Source organism: Hemiscyllium ocellatum, chromosome 27 (assembly GCF_020745735.1).
Source record: "Hemiscyllium ocellatum isolate sHemOce1 chromosome 27, sHemOce1.pat.X.cur, whole genome shotgun sequence".
Classification (NCBI taxonomy): domain Eukaryota; kingdom Metazoa; phylum Chordata; class Chondrichthyes; order Orectolobiformes; family Hemiscylliidae; genus Hemiscyllium; species Hemiscyllium ocellatum.
This window is the reverse complement of record NC_083427.1, coordinates 3,835,419-3,850,815: the sequence shown is the minus strand read 5'-3', so window position 1 is coordinate 3,850,815 and position 15,397 is coordinate 3,835,419. Positions and strand designations below refer to the sequence as shown.

The window sequence follows — 15,397 nt, the reverse complement described above, 5'->3', positions numbered from 1 at the left end:
ACATCGTTCCATTTCCCCCCGCCCCGGCCATCGATGGTCCGTCCGTCGTATCTCAGACCTCAACAAACGGTGAGAATCGGAGGGAGCGATGAAATGAATAGTGGAAGCGTGGGAGAGGCTTCGAACGTACTTTATGTTCAGCCTCAAAGCCTGAATAGGATCCTCGCCCGGTCCCCCACGTCGGCAACAAAATGGACGATGTGTCGCGGCTTGCTCGCAGTGACAGGCCCCAGGGAACGGCAGCCATCTTTGTTAGGGTCACTGGGCCACGAGTGTCCGCCATCTTTGTAGGGGGCAGTGTTTGGAATGAATGGGCGGAGCTTGCTGCCCATTGTTCAGGATGGAGACAACTTGTCCATCAGGCTGCATTAGCCTTTCACACCCAATGTCTTATTGATGAGGCAGAGCAGAGACACAGAAGAAAGCAAAGTCTGCTCCCTGTAACCCATTACCTGTTGGACATCCTGACACTAGTGGGTGGCACAGTGGTTAGCACTGCTGCCTCACAGCGCCTGTAGACCCGGGTTCAATTCCCGACTCAGGTGACAGACTGTGTGGAGTTTGCACATTCTCCCCGTGTCTGCGTGGGTTTCCTCCGGGTGCTCCGGTTTCCTCCCACAGTCACAAAGATGTGCGGGTCAGGTGAATTGGCCAAGCTAAATTGCCCGTAGTGTTAGGTAGGGGGTAAGTGTAGGGGTATGGGTGGGATGCGCTTCGGCGGGTCGGTGTGGACTTGTTGGGCCGAAGGGCCTGTTTCCACACTGTAAGTCTAAAAAAAATCTAGTGACCTGCAGAGTCACGTGAAGATCCTGTGCATAAACTCCCAACCCTGAGTTGATGTTATCCTCAAATTGAGGGACGCTGACCACAATGTGTAACTGGCAATATCTGCAATCTCCCTGGGCTGACATTGATGTGTTTTGTAAATTATTTTACAGATATTGGAAGATGATTCACAGTCAAGAAACTGAAACCAGACACCACATCAAAATTTGACAGTGTCCTTTGATTCATCAGTACATCAATATTATTGGCTTCTGAATGTAAGCATTGAGATCCATGTCATTACTACTTACGGTATAATATTTTTGCTTTTATTATTTGTTATTCACACAAATGATCTGGATGTGAATGTACAAGGCATGATTAGTAAGTTTGCGGACGATATAAAATTAGTGAGTATCATTGATAGGAAAGTTATCAGAAATTACGAAGAGATCATGATCAGATAGGGAAGTGGGCTGAGGAGTTTGGGGGGGGGTGGGGGATGCAAATACAATTCAATACAGATAAGTGTGAGGTGCTGCACTTTGGAAAGTTAAACCAAGGTAAGACTTGCACAGTCTTGAGGAGCGTTGTGGAACAGTGGGACCTAATGGTACAAGTATATAGTTCTTTAAGAGTGGTGTCACAGGTAAACAGGGCGGTGAAGAAGGTATTTAACATGCCGGCCTTCATCGGTGGAGACATTGAGTGTAGGAGTTGGGACGTTATGTTACAGTTGTGTCAGTCATTGGTGAGGCCGCACCTGGAGTATTGTGTACGGTTTTGGTCAGCCTGTTATAGGAAAGGCATAGTTAAACTGAAAAGAGTGCAAAGAAGATTTATGAGGATGTTGTCAGGACTAGTAGGCCTGACCTTTAGGGAGAGATTGGCCAGGATAGGACTTTCTTTCTTGGAATGTAGGAGGATGAAGGGTGACCTTATTGAAGTGTATAAAATCATGAGGAGCATAGATTGGCTGAATGCATATAGTCTCTTTCCTACAGATGGGGAATTGAAAACTAGAAGGCATAGGTTTAGGTGAGAGAGGAAAGACTTAAGAAGGACCTGAGGGACAACGTCTTCATACTGACAATGGTGCGTGTATGGAATGGGCTGAGAAAGTGGTTAAGGGAGGTACAATAGCAACATTTTAATAAAAACAGTCAGATAGCTACACGGATGGCAAGGGTTAAGGGGGATATGGACCAAATGTAGGCAGTTGGAACTAGCTGAGTGGGCACCATGGTCAGCATGGAGCAGTTTGGGCCGAAGGGCCTGTTTCCATGCTGTATTACATTATGACTCTAAATCCTACCTGTAGGTCTTGCCTGAATTAGTAAGTCTGAGTGTTCCCTGTGATCCTTTTACAATGGCCTAATGAGAATATAATTTCTTTATCCAGGTTTTCTGAACCTAAAATAAATGGAACACCTTTCTGAAATCTTCCCTCAACCACAATACCTCTATCCATATATTGCAACTAAAGTTCCTCATTCCTCAAACCATTCTGGTCGACCTCCCCTGCTCCATCACTCTCGGGCACCCTCCCATCCTTCACAATGTGTGGCTGCTCTCTGATCTGGACAGATTCCAATGCTGTGTGTTCCTGTCTGTGATGTCATCAGGCAGTGACGAGTGCGTGGTGACATCACCTCCCTCCCTGGGACTTCCTCAACTGAGACTTTTCTCTGACTCCAATGCTCCTTTTGGTTGGTTTCTTTCAGTGGACTTTAAAGTGGAAAGCAATATAGTTTTTTTTTAGCTTTCAATGACAATGTCCATCTTTTAGTGCTGTGTTCTGTTATCTGTCAAAGGGTTTGTGTGTCCCTGGGACTGATGCAGCTCCTTTACTGTGGATCTGAATCCATGCCTATCCACTGCTCTATCTCACCTATCACCTCTCTGCCAATGTCTAACTTCCTATGGCTCTAATAATTACAGTAGTCCCCCCCTTACCCATGACGGTTATGTTCCAGGACCTACTATGAAAGCCCGAAACCGCTGATAAGAGTGAACCCATTTACTTAACTGAGAAGCATACCTTCCCAGCAGCCTCCCAGTCCCTGGTGCTGGAACGTCCCCTATAATATGTTTGGGCTGTGGTAAACCGCAGACAACTGAAACCGCAGAAAACGATTCCACAGATGCAGGGGGTCGCCCTCTAGCGTATTTTAACCGTGTTTAGTATTCTGCTGTTCCTTTTGCTGATTTATGTAAAAATGAAATTCTGACAATTGATTATATGTGGCAGACTGACCAGTTTTATTTTCCCTGCTTATCTTTCACAGCCTGGAGTTGTTTGTGGATTATTGTCCAATTTCCACTTCTGCTTCGGAGCTTACACTGTCCACCAAATTCTGCACCGTTTTTGTTTCCTGTAGTTCATTCTGCACAGCCTAAAATACTAACTCCTCTTCTCCCTCCACAGAAAATCCCTGAACTGCTGAATCCTTACAGCGTTTGGTCTTATCATTTCATTTTTGCTCTGATTTTATGACAGGTCTTGGTTCGAGAACCAAAATATTAAACACAGAGGGAGCTAATAAGTGCAGCTTTGTAGTAAATGGGCTGAAGTTACTGCATTTTTGAGGACTTTGCAATCCAGTCAGAGCCAGCAATTTCCACTGTGAAATCATCAAACAAGATCAAGTCTTGAGATCAGGTTAATAAGCGTGTGTTGTTCTTCAAATGTAATGGGATGTTGTTAGTAGAAGAGTTTCTAAAGAGATGTTTTTAGTTTAATCTTGTATGGATATATTGTGAAATGTTATTCTTGGGATTTTAGCATGTCTTGCAATTTTGAGCTCTCCTGTTGTTCTCTGTTACCTGTGAGAGGTTCGTGGCTCTGAGACTGTTGTGGTTGCATTATTGTGGATCAGAATCCATGTCCAACCATTGCTTGGTTTCACCTCTGTGCTCCTTGATTACCTCGCTGCCATTGTCTAACTTCCCTGTGTCAGTAAGAACGATTTTAGTCAGCTTTGGTGTTTAGCTTTTACTTTGCCGAACTGATGTCTCAAAGAGGTTTCACAGCTGACCATCCCTGACAGTTGTGCTGTTGCATTGACAGCTTTATCTTCTCACGGCAAGAAATCGTTTTTCCTGCCCTATGGTCCACTTCTGAGCTTATATTAACCATCAAATTCTGCACTGTTTTTAGTTCTGATGATTCATTTTGCACATCCTGAAACATCAACTGTGTTTTTCTCTCTCTCCACAGCAATGAGCCAATATTTGTCAATCTCCCATTGCCAGTGGAGATGATGATGATGTTTGACCTTCCTGAATTACTGCAGTCCATATGATGAAGGTGCTCCCACAGCAAGGTAAGGAGTTACAGGTTATTCACCCATCAATGATGAAGGAGCAGCACTATACATTTTTGTATTTGCAACCTGTATTCTTTTAAAAATGTTCGCATTTTATGGAAATGTCATAAAACAACATTGCGGAGCCGTACACAGAAGGAGCCATTTGGGAAGGAGACTCAGAAGGTTGTTGAGAAAGGTCAGTTTGAAGGATAACCTTGGAGGAGCATGTGAGGTGGACAGGATTAGGGAAGACATTCCAGAACCTCAGGATTTCCGAAACTGAAAGGAGAGCACCGAATGTGGAGCAATGAAGGTCAGGGATACCCATGAGACCGGATCTACCTTGGAGAGTTGTGAAGCCTGAGGAGAATATAGAAGTAGGGAGAGGCCATCAAGGGATTTGAATATCAGGATAAGGATATGGAATGTTTGGCGCTGCTTAGCCAGGAGAATGTGTCGGTCAGTGAGCACACATGAACGACCAACACTTAGTGGGAGTAAGCACACAGGCAACAGAGTCTTGGGTGACCTCCAAGATTTCAGGGAGTTTGAATATGGGAGGGTGGTCAGGAATGTACTGGGCTGGTTAAATCAGGACATAACAAAGGAATGGACGAGAGTTTCAGCAGCAGATGAGCTGAGACTGGGGTGGTGTTGGGTAATGTTATTGAGGTGGAAATCGGGGTCTTGGTGGTGATGGGAATGTGTGGTTCAAAGCTCCTCTTGGGATGACATGTTTTATCTAGTTTGTGAACAGCCTGGTCAGTTGGCAGGGATTGGGATCGGTTTGGTGGTGACGGAGTGGCGTTGATAGCAGGGATTCAAAGCAGTGGCTTCAGTGTTCCCAATACTGGGATGAACTTTCAGGAAACTGCTGGGTGTTTGTGACAATCGACAGTTTATGTAGTCGCTTTTTCCCCTTGCCAGCCCCTCGCGTCGCCAGCTTCATTCAGCTCAGTTTCACAAACTGCCTGTGTTTTTGTGGGCTTTCTCACTCCCCTTTTTTTCTGAATCAACTGTATTAAATAGGTTGTTTGAAAGGGAAGATTTTCAGTCGGGCAAGTGGAAACGGCATGACGTCGGGATCCCACATCATTCGGACTCTGAACACGGAAGGAAAAAGCACCATTCTCGGTATGGAGAAACCATACACATGTTCTGTATGTGAGCGACATTTCAGCCGGTCCTGTGACCTGTCAAGGCACAGGCGGTGTCACACCGGGGATAAACGGTGGGAATGTGGAGACTGTGGGAAGGGATTCCGATCCCCATCCGAACTGGAAAGGCATCGGCGCATTCATACCGGGGAGAGACCGTTCACCTGCTCTGAGTGCGGGAAGGGGTTCAACAATTCATCTAACCTACTGAATCACCAGCGGGTTCACACTGACGAGAGGCCTTTTAAATGTCCGGACTGTGGGAAGTGCTGCAAGAGTCCCGGGGACCTAATGTCCCATCAACTTGTTCACACTGAGGAGAGGCCGTTCAGATGCTCTCACTGTGGGACTCGGTTCAAGCGATCGTCTGAATTTAGCGTCCACCAGCGCACTCACACTGGGGAAAGGCCATTCGCTTGTGCTGACTGTGGGAAGGGATTCACTCGGTCATCCCACCTCCTCACACACCGACAGGTTCACAGTGACGAGAGAGCGTTCCGATGCCAGGAGTGTGAGAAGTGCTACAAAAGTTCTCGGGAACTGATGTCCCACCAACGTATTCACACTGACGAGAGACCTTTCAAGTGCTCTCACTGTGGGTTCGCGTTCAGACAATCCTCTCAACTCTCTGTACACCAGCGAGTTCACACCGGGGAGAGACCGTTCACTTGCTCCGAGTGTGGGAAGGGATTCACTCAGTCATCCCACCTACTCAGACACAAGCGAATTCACAAGTAAATACAGTGATTGGATTTTGCTGTTAATTACACCCAGGACTGAACCAAGTTCATTGATGTCTATTTCTGTTGATGTCAACCATTTCCAGCCCAGTTATAGGTGTTAATATTCTGGATAACAATCAACTCCGATCGTTTCTTTTTGTTAACCATATCACGTGGGTCATTTTAATATCTCTAGTTCCTTTAGAAGGGCTCTCCTTCTCACCTATCTCGTCCATTCCCACCTCCAAAGCTTATGAAGCTTCTTTGTCACTCAGACTGAGAAAGCCTTATCACCTGGCTCCGCTGCCTCTCTCCCTTCCAACATATCTAAGTTCCAGATTCTCTCCTTAAAGTCTGGCTGTGGTTGAACTTCCCCACTCCTGTATGATTATTACATCACTAACGTCATGAGTATCCACATTTAATTTGAAGAGAAATAAATAGGGTATAATATAGTAACGATGCCCAGATCAAAGCATATGAAAGTTCATCTCCAGAAGTTTAACTTCAGGAGTTGCCTCAGGCACAGTTTTGATGCCCTTACTTGAGGAGAGATACAGTTGAATTCGAGGCAGTTCAGAGGAGGTTGACTGATTCTAGGCATAAGGAATTTGTCTTGTGAAGTGAGATCGAGCAGTTTAGATGAGATGAGATTCCCTGCAGTGTGGAAACAAGCCCTTCGGCCCAACCAGTCCACACCGACCCTCCGAAGAGTAACCCACCCAGACTCTTTTTCCCTCCGACTAATGCACCTAACACCATGGGCAGTTTAGCATGGCCAAGTCACCCTGACCTGCACATCTTTGCACAGTGGGAGGAAACCCATGCAGACACAAGGAGAATGTACAACCTCCACACAGACAGTCGCCCAAAGCTGGAATCAAACCTGGGACTCTGGCGCTGTGAGGCAGCAGTGCTAACCACTGTGTCGTCCTTTAGGGCTATACTCTCGTAGTTTGGGAGAATGAAAGGAGATCAAATTGATGTATATAAGATGCTCAAGCAGATTGACAAAGTAGCTGTAGACAGACAGGATGCTTCCTCGTGTGGCTATCTAGATCGAGAGCTGGTAGTTTTAAGGTAAGGGGTAGCAGATGTAAAACCAAGATGAGAAATTACTTCCCTTTAAAAGGTCAAGAATCTGTGGAATTCACTCTTCCAGAGTGTGGCGAATGCTGGGATATTTTGTGTATTTAAGAGGGGGATAGACAGGTTTTTAATTAGTATTGGGTTGAAGGGTGACAGAGGGCAGGCAGGAAAGTGGAGTTGAATCCAAGATGATCATATTAAATGGAGGAGCAGGCTTAAGGCAGCAAATGGACTACTCGTGCTCCTAGGTCTTACGTAGTCTGGTTTCCTCAAAGTTAAAAATCATACGCCAGGTTATAGTCCAACAGGTTTAATTGGAAGCACTAGCTTTTGGAGTCTTGCTCCTTCATCAGGTGATAGTGGAGAGCTCACTGCCACCTGATGAAGGAGCGATGCTCCAAAAGCTAGTGCTTCCAATTAAACCTGTTGAACTATAACCTGGTGTTGTGTGACTTTTAACTTTGTACACCCCAGTCCAACACCGTCATCTCCAAATCATGGTTTCTTCAAGTTTACTGGAGCTGTAAGATGTCTAACAATGAAACTGTTTGTGAAAGCTCATGCACAGCTACGTGGGAAATAAATGACAACACGGTGCGACAGGAGGAAAACAGGACAACTATATAAAATACACAGAACATCCCGTGATGAACTGAGATGAGCATTTCTCACATGAACAGTGCCCAGGCACAGGGAGGGATTCATAAAAGATTCCCTTCTGAGAAAACGCTGTGCCACAGAGAGGAACCAGAAAGTATGATTTATTCTCTTTCACAATATTCTCATTTCAATGCATAAACCCAAAGGAACATGACTACAGTTTTGTGGATAGTCCTTAAGGATACCTTGAAGCAGTAGTTACTTCAGTGAAACTGTTTTGCCCCTCTGGAGCAAGTGGATTTTTCTGGTCATAAACACTGCACCACAAGTCTTTTCCAATTTCATTGATACCAGGATTTAATTGTCTTCCTCATTCTTAATTGTACCTCCCAGTTTGGAATAAATGCAACAGTTAATAATTTATTGTGTTTTTTGAGCAGCCTGCTATCGATTTTAAAGATTTAATGAACTCTACAATCATCAACTGTAAATTACTAAATGTTTTTGTGACTCGCGGCAAAAATCTTACAATCAAAGTTTTGATCACTGAGTTTTCGAATATAATTGACCAGAGAGGAACTGTCAAAATCTACAATACGAAGGAAATTGTGGATAATTGTGCACAGAATACAAAGCTAGCACGCGGGTACAGCAGGTAATCAGGAAGTGTAATCGATTATTGGCCCTTATTTAAAGAGTGTTGGGAGGATAGAAGTAGGGAGGTCTTATCGCAACTGTACAAGGTGCTGATGAGACCACATCTGGAGTACTGTGGACAGGTTTGATCCCCTTATTTAAGGAATAATATCATTTCGTGGAGGCAGTTCAGAGAAGGTTTATTGGGATGATCCCTGGTATGGAAGGATTGTCTTGTGAGCAAAAGCTAACCAGGTTGGGACTCTATTTGCTGGAATTTAAAAGAATGAGAGGTGATCTCATTTGAAGCATGCAGGATTCTCAAGGATCGAGAGCGTGGTGCTGGAAAAGCACTGCAGGTCAGATAGCATCTAAGGAGCAGGAGAATCGATGTTTCGGGCTCCACTTATTCCCGATGAAGGGCTTATGCCCGAAACATCAATTCTCCTGCTCCTCAGATGCTGCCTGACCTGCTGTGCTTTTCCACCACTGCACACTCGACTCTGATGTCCAGCATCTGCAGTCCTCACTTTCTCCTAGGATTGTCAAGGGGCTTGCCAGGGTGAATGCTGAGAGGATATTTCCCCCCAATGGACAGTCTAGGACCTGAAGGCATAGTCTCAAAACAATTTAAGACTTGGATGAGGTGGAGTATCTTCTTTTAGATGGTTGAGAGACTTTGAAGCTGCTTTTAACAGAAAGCTGTGCTGGCAGATTCCTTGAATGTATTGGGTGGCTCAGTGGTTAGCACTGCTGCCTCACAGTGCCAGGGACCCAGGTTTGATTCCAGCCTCGGCTAACTGCTGGGTGGAGTTTGCACATTCTCCCTGTGTCTGTGTGGGTTTCCTACCACGATCCAAAGATGTGCAGGTTAGGGTAAATTAGCCATGCTAAAGTGCTCAGGGATGTGTGGGTTAGGGAAAATGTAGAGTAATAGAGTAAGGAAATGGATCTGGGTGGGATACTCTTCGGTGGAACGGTATGGACATGTTGGGCCAAATGGCTTGTTTCCACACTGAAGAGGTTCTATGATGATATTTAAACCTGAGCTAGATTCTTGATCAAAAGGGGAATCAAAGGTTATGCGGAAATCTCAGGAAAGTGGATAGTGGATATGAGGAATGTCAGAGCAGGCCTGACAAGCAAAATGGCTTTCTCCTGTTCCTATTTGTTATCGGGTTTTCTTTTGATCTTGTAGTGAGGAAAATACAACGCGTTAATGCTTTAAACCTGATACAACAAACCCTCTGAATACATACCAAGGAGACTATCAGTACTCATTCATTGTCTGAAGATTTTTATTTTGCGCTTTACGTCATTAACCTTCCGCAACCTATCCTAACCCTTCTGCCTGTTCATTTGTTGAAACCAGTGACATTTCCTTTCTGTTCAATTATTGCTTTAAGTCAGCGCTTGAATTTTTTGTGCATTGTTTCATGTGTTCCCTCAAATGTTGAGATGTTTGCTCCAGCCCTGTAGGGTTTTCAATGTTTAAAGCCACATATAGAAAGATCCAGGTTTCTGCTGAGGTTTAATTGGTTTACAAATGATCCACAGCTTCAGCCAGTGAGGAGGATCTGGGCTCAGCCTTCGACTCCAATTGATCAGTTTACAACCTGCTCCTGCTCCATGCTTCTCTTCATATTGGTCTGGAACTGCCATTAATCACCCAGGCCCCAAAGGGAGCAAAAGCATGCACGGTGTAGAAGCTGTAGTGGAACTGAAATTATAATCAAATTCTCCATCGGAAATTATAGGTTATTAAAAAAAGCAAAATATTGCAGATGATCAGGACCTGATGTAAAACAAAGTGCTGAAGAAATTCAGCAAGTCTGGCAGCATCCATGTAGAGAAAATCAGTTAACATTTCCAATTCAATAGAAGAGAGTGAGATGAAGGACATCTTCTCAGAGGGTTGGAGGTCCAACCCGTAGAGAGCTGTGGAGACATAAGCTTTGTGTATGTTTAAGGCTGAGGTAGATTCTTGACGAGGGGTGACGATCAAGGATTAGGAGAAAAGGCAGGAAAGTGGACTGAGAAATGTTGGATCAGCCACGATCCGACTGAATGGCGGCGCGGAATCGATGGGCCGAACGGACAATTCTTCATCCCTTTTTTCCTCGTGTTGACCGAGATTAATGGTGCGGCCCTGTACCCAGCAGCCCCTGCGGCGGTGCAAGTCCCCTATTCACAACAGGAGAGTTGGACACATGCGCAGTACAGCACTGTCCCGCACGCGTGTTGGACGAGATGGCGGTGGGGCTGAGAAACCGACGCTCTGCTCCCGGTGAGAGGCGGCAGGAGAGCAGGGAGGCTGCAGTAGTACCACCAGCTCTGCACGAGTATCTCCAGGACCCTTGTGCTACAACTCCGGGGGTTCCTCCAAGGAACCTGTCCGTGGCTAAACTGGTAGCCGTCGCCATGTTTACCCTTGGAGAGGCGCGCGTGCGCGTTGAGGTGTTGTGCTCAGGGTGCACGTGACCGGAAGCAGAAATGATTGACCCTATTGATTTTCTTGTGAGTCCCTGAAGAAATGGAGCCAACCTGGGGAGAGGGAGAGGGATGGGAAAACTGGGAGTGGGAAGAAGGGACAGGGAGTTTACTGCTTTGGGGAGCTAAGAAAGAACAAATTGTACAATAGAAAGTAGGATTCTCTGTCCTTAACCTTGTCAACTTCCTCTCACAGGGAATTAAAAGATCTGACTGAATCTCTCAATTCGACAGGACCCGACTATCATTCACCTCTGATTGTCTGACTGCCACCTGAGGGGAAAGGATTCCAAACATCAGTTTGACTGGAAAAGCAACGACACGCGTGAGCTGGAGTATCCCTGTGAACTGACAGCAGGAAGAGCTTTGTTGCAGTCCCACAGACAGCAGGGAGAAAGATTCGCAGGAAGCTTTGATGGATCGTTCAACCTGCAGTGACACGCCACCCATGGATAAATCATGGAAATGCACGGATTGTGGGAAAGGATTCAGATTCCCATCTATGCTGGAAAGCCATCGGCGTCGACACACTGGGGAAAGGCCATTCACCTGCAATGACTGTGGGAAGGGATTCGCTCATTTATCCACCTTGCAAAAACATCAGAGAACTCACACTGGGGAGAAACCATTCACCTGCCATCAATGTAGGAAGAAATTTGCTCAGCTATCCACGTTACGTACGCACCAGAGAACTCACACGGGGGAGAAACCGTTCACCTGCTCTGAGTGTGAGAAAGGTTTTGCTTATTTATCCACATTACATGCACACCAGAGAACTCATACTGGGGAGAAACCATTCACCTGCTCTGAGTGTGAGGAGGGTTTCAGTCATTTATCCAGCTTGCAGAAACACCAAAGTACTCACACAAAGGAGAAACCATTCACCTGCCCCGAGTGTGGTAAGCGATTTACCCAATTCTACAGTTTACGGAGACACCAAAGAACTCACACTAGGGAAAAATTGTTCACTTGTCCCAAGTGTGGGAAGGGATTCACTCAGTCATCTGCCCTGATGACGCACAAAAGAGTTCACACTGGGGAGAGACCTTTCCAATGCCCAGACTGCAGGAAATGTTATAAAAGTTCTGGGGAATTGATGTCCCATCAACTTGTTCACACTGACGAAAGACCGTTCAGGTGCTCTCACTGCGGGACTGGGTTCAAGCGATCCTCTCACCTCACTGCACACCAGCGAATTCACAGAGTGGAACCACTGTTTACCTGCTCCAAGTGTGGAAAAGGCTTCTCTCAGTCATCCAAGCTCCTGAGGCACCGGCGAGTTCACAAGTGACTGTAGGAGTTGGACTTTGCTGTTTACTGCTTTTATGAATCACATCAGGCCTGAATATGTGGATAATCCAAGGTGGGTAAGAAATAGTGTCTCAGCTGCTCTCTTCCCTGGCTCAGTGCTCCCAGAAGTGGAACAGAAACTCCTTTACAGCTGGGTTTAGAATCTGGAAGAGAAACCAGCTGTAAAGTCAGAGATTGAGTTCAAACTGGGATCTGTTACTTAACTGAAACTGAAACAGCAGGTTTAAGTTCTAAGTCTGAAAATGACCATTGGTCACAATGGTCTGAGGATTTTAAAAGTTCATGTGAGATTCCTGATTCTCTTAATGTAAGGCCAAGAACAAAATCAACTTGCATTTATAGCGAACATTTCACATTGTCGTGTCCATGGGTGTTTCACACATGATCAAAAGCTTGGTTGGAAAGTTTGAGTTTCAGAATTATCTTGGGGGGGTGGGGGAGAAAAAGAGAGGAAGGGAAGGAATTACAGAACTTGGGGCCTTGGCAGGATGGCCACTGATTGTGGAAGGATTTCATTGCGGAACAGTAAAGGCTCAGAATTAGAGAGGGACTGGAAGCTGCAAGGCCAGACAAGATCCCAAGACAGTGACTGGCTCCCACAGAACTTCAAAACTCTATGCAATGGGTGCATGCAGGTTGTTACCATGGCAGTGCGGGTCATGTCTGCTGCTTTAAACAGCAAATGACAGATACTGTCTCCATGAGCTTATAGTATGTCAGTGATTCCCCACCAAGCTTGTCTGCAGTGAGCTGGGAGTAATGGTTTAGTGCTGCTGCAGGAGAGAGTTGATGGAGAAAGGCGACACAGAAATGGGAATCCCACTCAAAGCGCTCCCATTGCTCACCCTGTAAACACCATTCCCCCCTCACCCCCCGCATCCCTGAGGCAGTAGGCGACACATTGCCTTCTACCTCACAAGTTCAGTTTGTAACTCTCACAGATAGAATTGGAACAGGCTTTTCAGGGACTCTCAAGGACTCTGAAACCCAGACAGAGAAACTCAAAACATCTGAACAGGGATTTGAGCATCCCAGCACCAGGTTGAAGTGACAGGAAGACTCTGTGCTAGAAAATGTAACTCACCAAGAGTTGTGCACATGGGGGTTTGGAAAACTATTAAGTTTTTTTTGTATGGATTGGAACCACTTCCAGCTCTTGTCCATTCTCACTTCCTGAGACTTGCTCACTTTTCCTCTGGTTCCTTGTTGTAGGATAATTAGCTATAATTTAATCAACCCGGTTGGACGTATCACAACACACTTCTGGGGCAGTGGCCTGACAGAGGTAAAGGTGAAATTCCATGGCCAAGCCAGACCATAGGACTGCTGTCTTATCAAAGTTAAAGATCACATAACACCAACTTACAGTCCAACAGGTTTATTTGGAAGTACAAGCTTTCGAAGCACTGCTCCTCCATCAGGTAACGAGTGGGGCAGGATCATAGGACACAGAATTTATAGTAAAAGATCAAAGTGTTATACAACTGTAGATAGATATGACTGGTGGTGGTTTAACCTGAGGGTCACCATCCCTCAGGCAAGGGGAAGAAGTCGCAAAAGCAGTCCTTCATGATAACCTTATTCCATGTGGGAAATGAATCTATGCTGTTGGCATCACCCTGCATTGCAAGTCAACTGAGTGCACTGACAGACCGTCAGATGATTAAGGGAGGTGAGCATTGCTCGCATGAACTGTGATTGGGAACAGGGAGGTGGACCCTTTCGAGAAAATGCCATGCTGTGAAGAGGAACCCAAATCTCTGATTTCTCCTCTTTTGAAATCTCAAAATATACTCTGATTGGAACATTAAAACCTGCAAGATTTTAATCTTGTTGCAATCACTTCTCATTGATGAAACAGGAGGATTCAACTGGTCCTCGCATTTACAGTATTAAAAAATAAAGATCTTACAAAATGTTTACTCAGAAAATGGTTTCTCTGACTCCAGGGATGGTCTGATTTTGACCCAGTTTAAAGTTGGGCCTTGAGCATGTATAATTAGGCCTAAATACACGGAATACCATTAGTAAATCCCCTTCATCCCCAATATTAATTACCCTAACATAGGTTACTGGGCCTTCAGCTGCCTGGGACCTAAACTCTGGAATTTCCTCCCTAGCCCCCTCCAACTTTCTATTTCATTTTCCTCTTTTCATATACTCCTTATCATCCACCTCTTTGGCTTAGAGTTTGGTCATCTGATTTAAAATGTCCCAATGAATCTGGCAAATCTTTGGGCCTTTCCTTAGTTGATCAACCCAATATTAGTAGTTGCTATAGTTCAGTGAGATCTGATCACTGATTGAGTGAGTGAATCTATATAAATGTATCTCAGAGATCTCAATAAGGTCACCCCTCAGCCTCCGACGCTCCAGGGAAAACAGCCCCAGCCGGTTCAGCCTCTCCCTGTCGCTCAGATCCTCCAATCCTGGCAACATCCTTGTAAATCTTTTCTGAACCCTTTCAATTTTCACAACATCTTTCCGATAGAAAGGAGACCAGAATTACAGGCAATATTCGAACAGTGGCCGAACCAATGTCCTGTGCAGCCACAACATGACCTCCGAACTCCTGTACTCAATACTCTGACCAATAAAGAAAAGCATACCAAACACCTTCATCACTATCCTCTCTACCTGCGACTCCATTTTCAAGGAGCTATGAACCTGCACTCCAAGGTCTCTTTGTTCAGCAACACTCCCTCGGACCTTACCATTAAGTGTATAAATCCTGCTAAGATTTGCAGCTAGTCAGGATCTGTTTCAGTACTGTGGCAGGGGCAGAAATCGGATTTCAGTCACAGAGTTCTGGGAAAGATGGACTGGGATTTGGGAGGGTGATGAAATGTTCCAGGACATTGGAGAGGAAAAGGAGCTTGGAAGTGGGGCAACGGTTTGCAAGGACTGGCTGGTCAACGTTCATTTAAGAGGTTTGAAGAAGAGGACAAAAATACCTAAAGAGAAAAGTATTCACATTATCAACAGATATGGGGGAGTTGGGCAATCAGCAATTTAAGAGCGAGCCAGGTAGATGAAGCTGGAGGTGGGTCTCACGCAGAATGGGCTCAGAGGTGAGACCGGGGAGAAACTAAAGAAAACTGTGGGTTTACGCTTAGGCGGGGGGGCATCTTCAGGGACAGTTTGGCCCAATGGGCTACTGGATCACTCAAAAGCAGCAGCTGATCAGATTGTCATGAAGATGGAGACAGAGGAGCTCCATGGGCTGTTTAAACCGTTTGTTGGAGGTGAGGAGGAGCGGGGGGGGAAACGGGAATGTTCCTTCAGAAAGAAGGAACTGGCATTAGAAATATTAAGA

General features: G+C 45.5%; 2 protein-coding genes across 2 annotated transcripts; both read left to right on the top strand.

Annotated features, from left to right (window-relative positions):
• The first annotated feature begins 1 nt into the window (after position 1).
• On the top strand, positions 2-7,383 carry LOC132828692 (gastrula zinc finger protein XlCGF7.1-like). The gene is made up of 4 exons (XM_060845771.1): positions 2-69; positions 939-1,043; positions 3,986-4,091; positions 5,106-7,383. Exons 3-4 carry the CDS (start codon positions 4,067-4,069, stop codon positions 5,969-5,971), a joined length of 891 nt encoding a protein of 296 aa, XP_060701754.1. The 5' UTR covers positions 2-69; positions 939-1,043; positions 3,986-4,066; the 3' UTR covers positions 5,972-7,383.
• A 3,335-nt stretch (positions 7,384-10,718) lies between these two features.
• Positions 10,719-14,001, top strand: LOC132828693 (gastrula zinc finger protein XlCGF7.1-like). The gene is made up of 2 exons (XM_060845772.1): positions 10,719-10,797; positions 10,967-14,001. Exon 2 carries the CDS (start codon positions 11,186-11,188, stop codon positions 12,059-12,061), a length of 876 nt encoding a protein of 291 aa, XP_060701755.1. The 5' UTR covers positions 10,719-10,797; positions 10,967-11,185; the 3' UTR covers positions 12,062-14,001.
• Positions 14,002-15,397: the final 1,396 nt, after the last annotated feature.

Excerpts from the sequence above, each read along its gene's own strand:
- LOC132828692 (XM_060845771.1), top strand. The coding sequence starts at position 4,067 with ATGATGAAGGTGCTCCCACAGCAAG. Across the intron at positions 4,092-5,105 it reads GAAGGTGCTCCCACAGCAAG|GTTGTTTGAAAGGGAAGATT; the intron begins GTAAGGAGTTAC and ends TGTATTAAATAG.
- LOC132828693 (XM_060845772.1), top strand. The coding sequence starts at position 11,186 with ATGGATCGTTCAACCTGCAGTGACACGCCACCCATGGATAAATCATGG.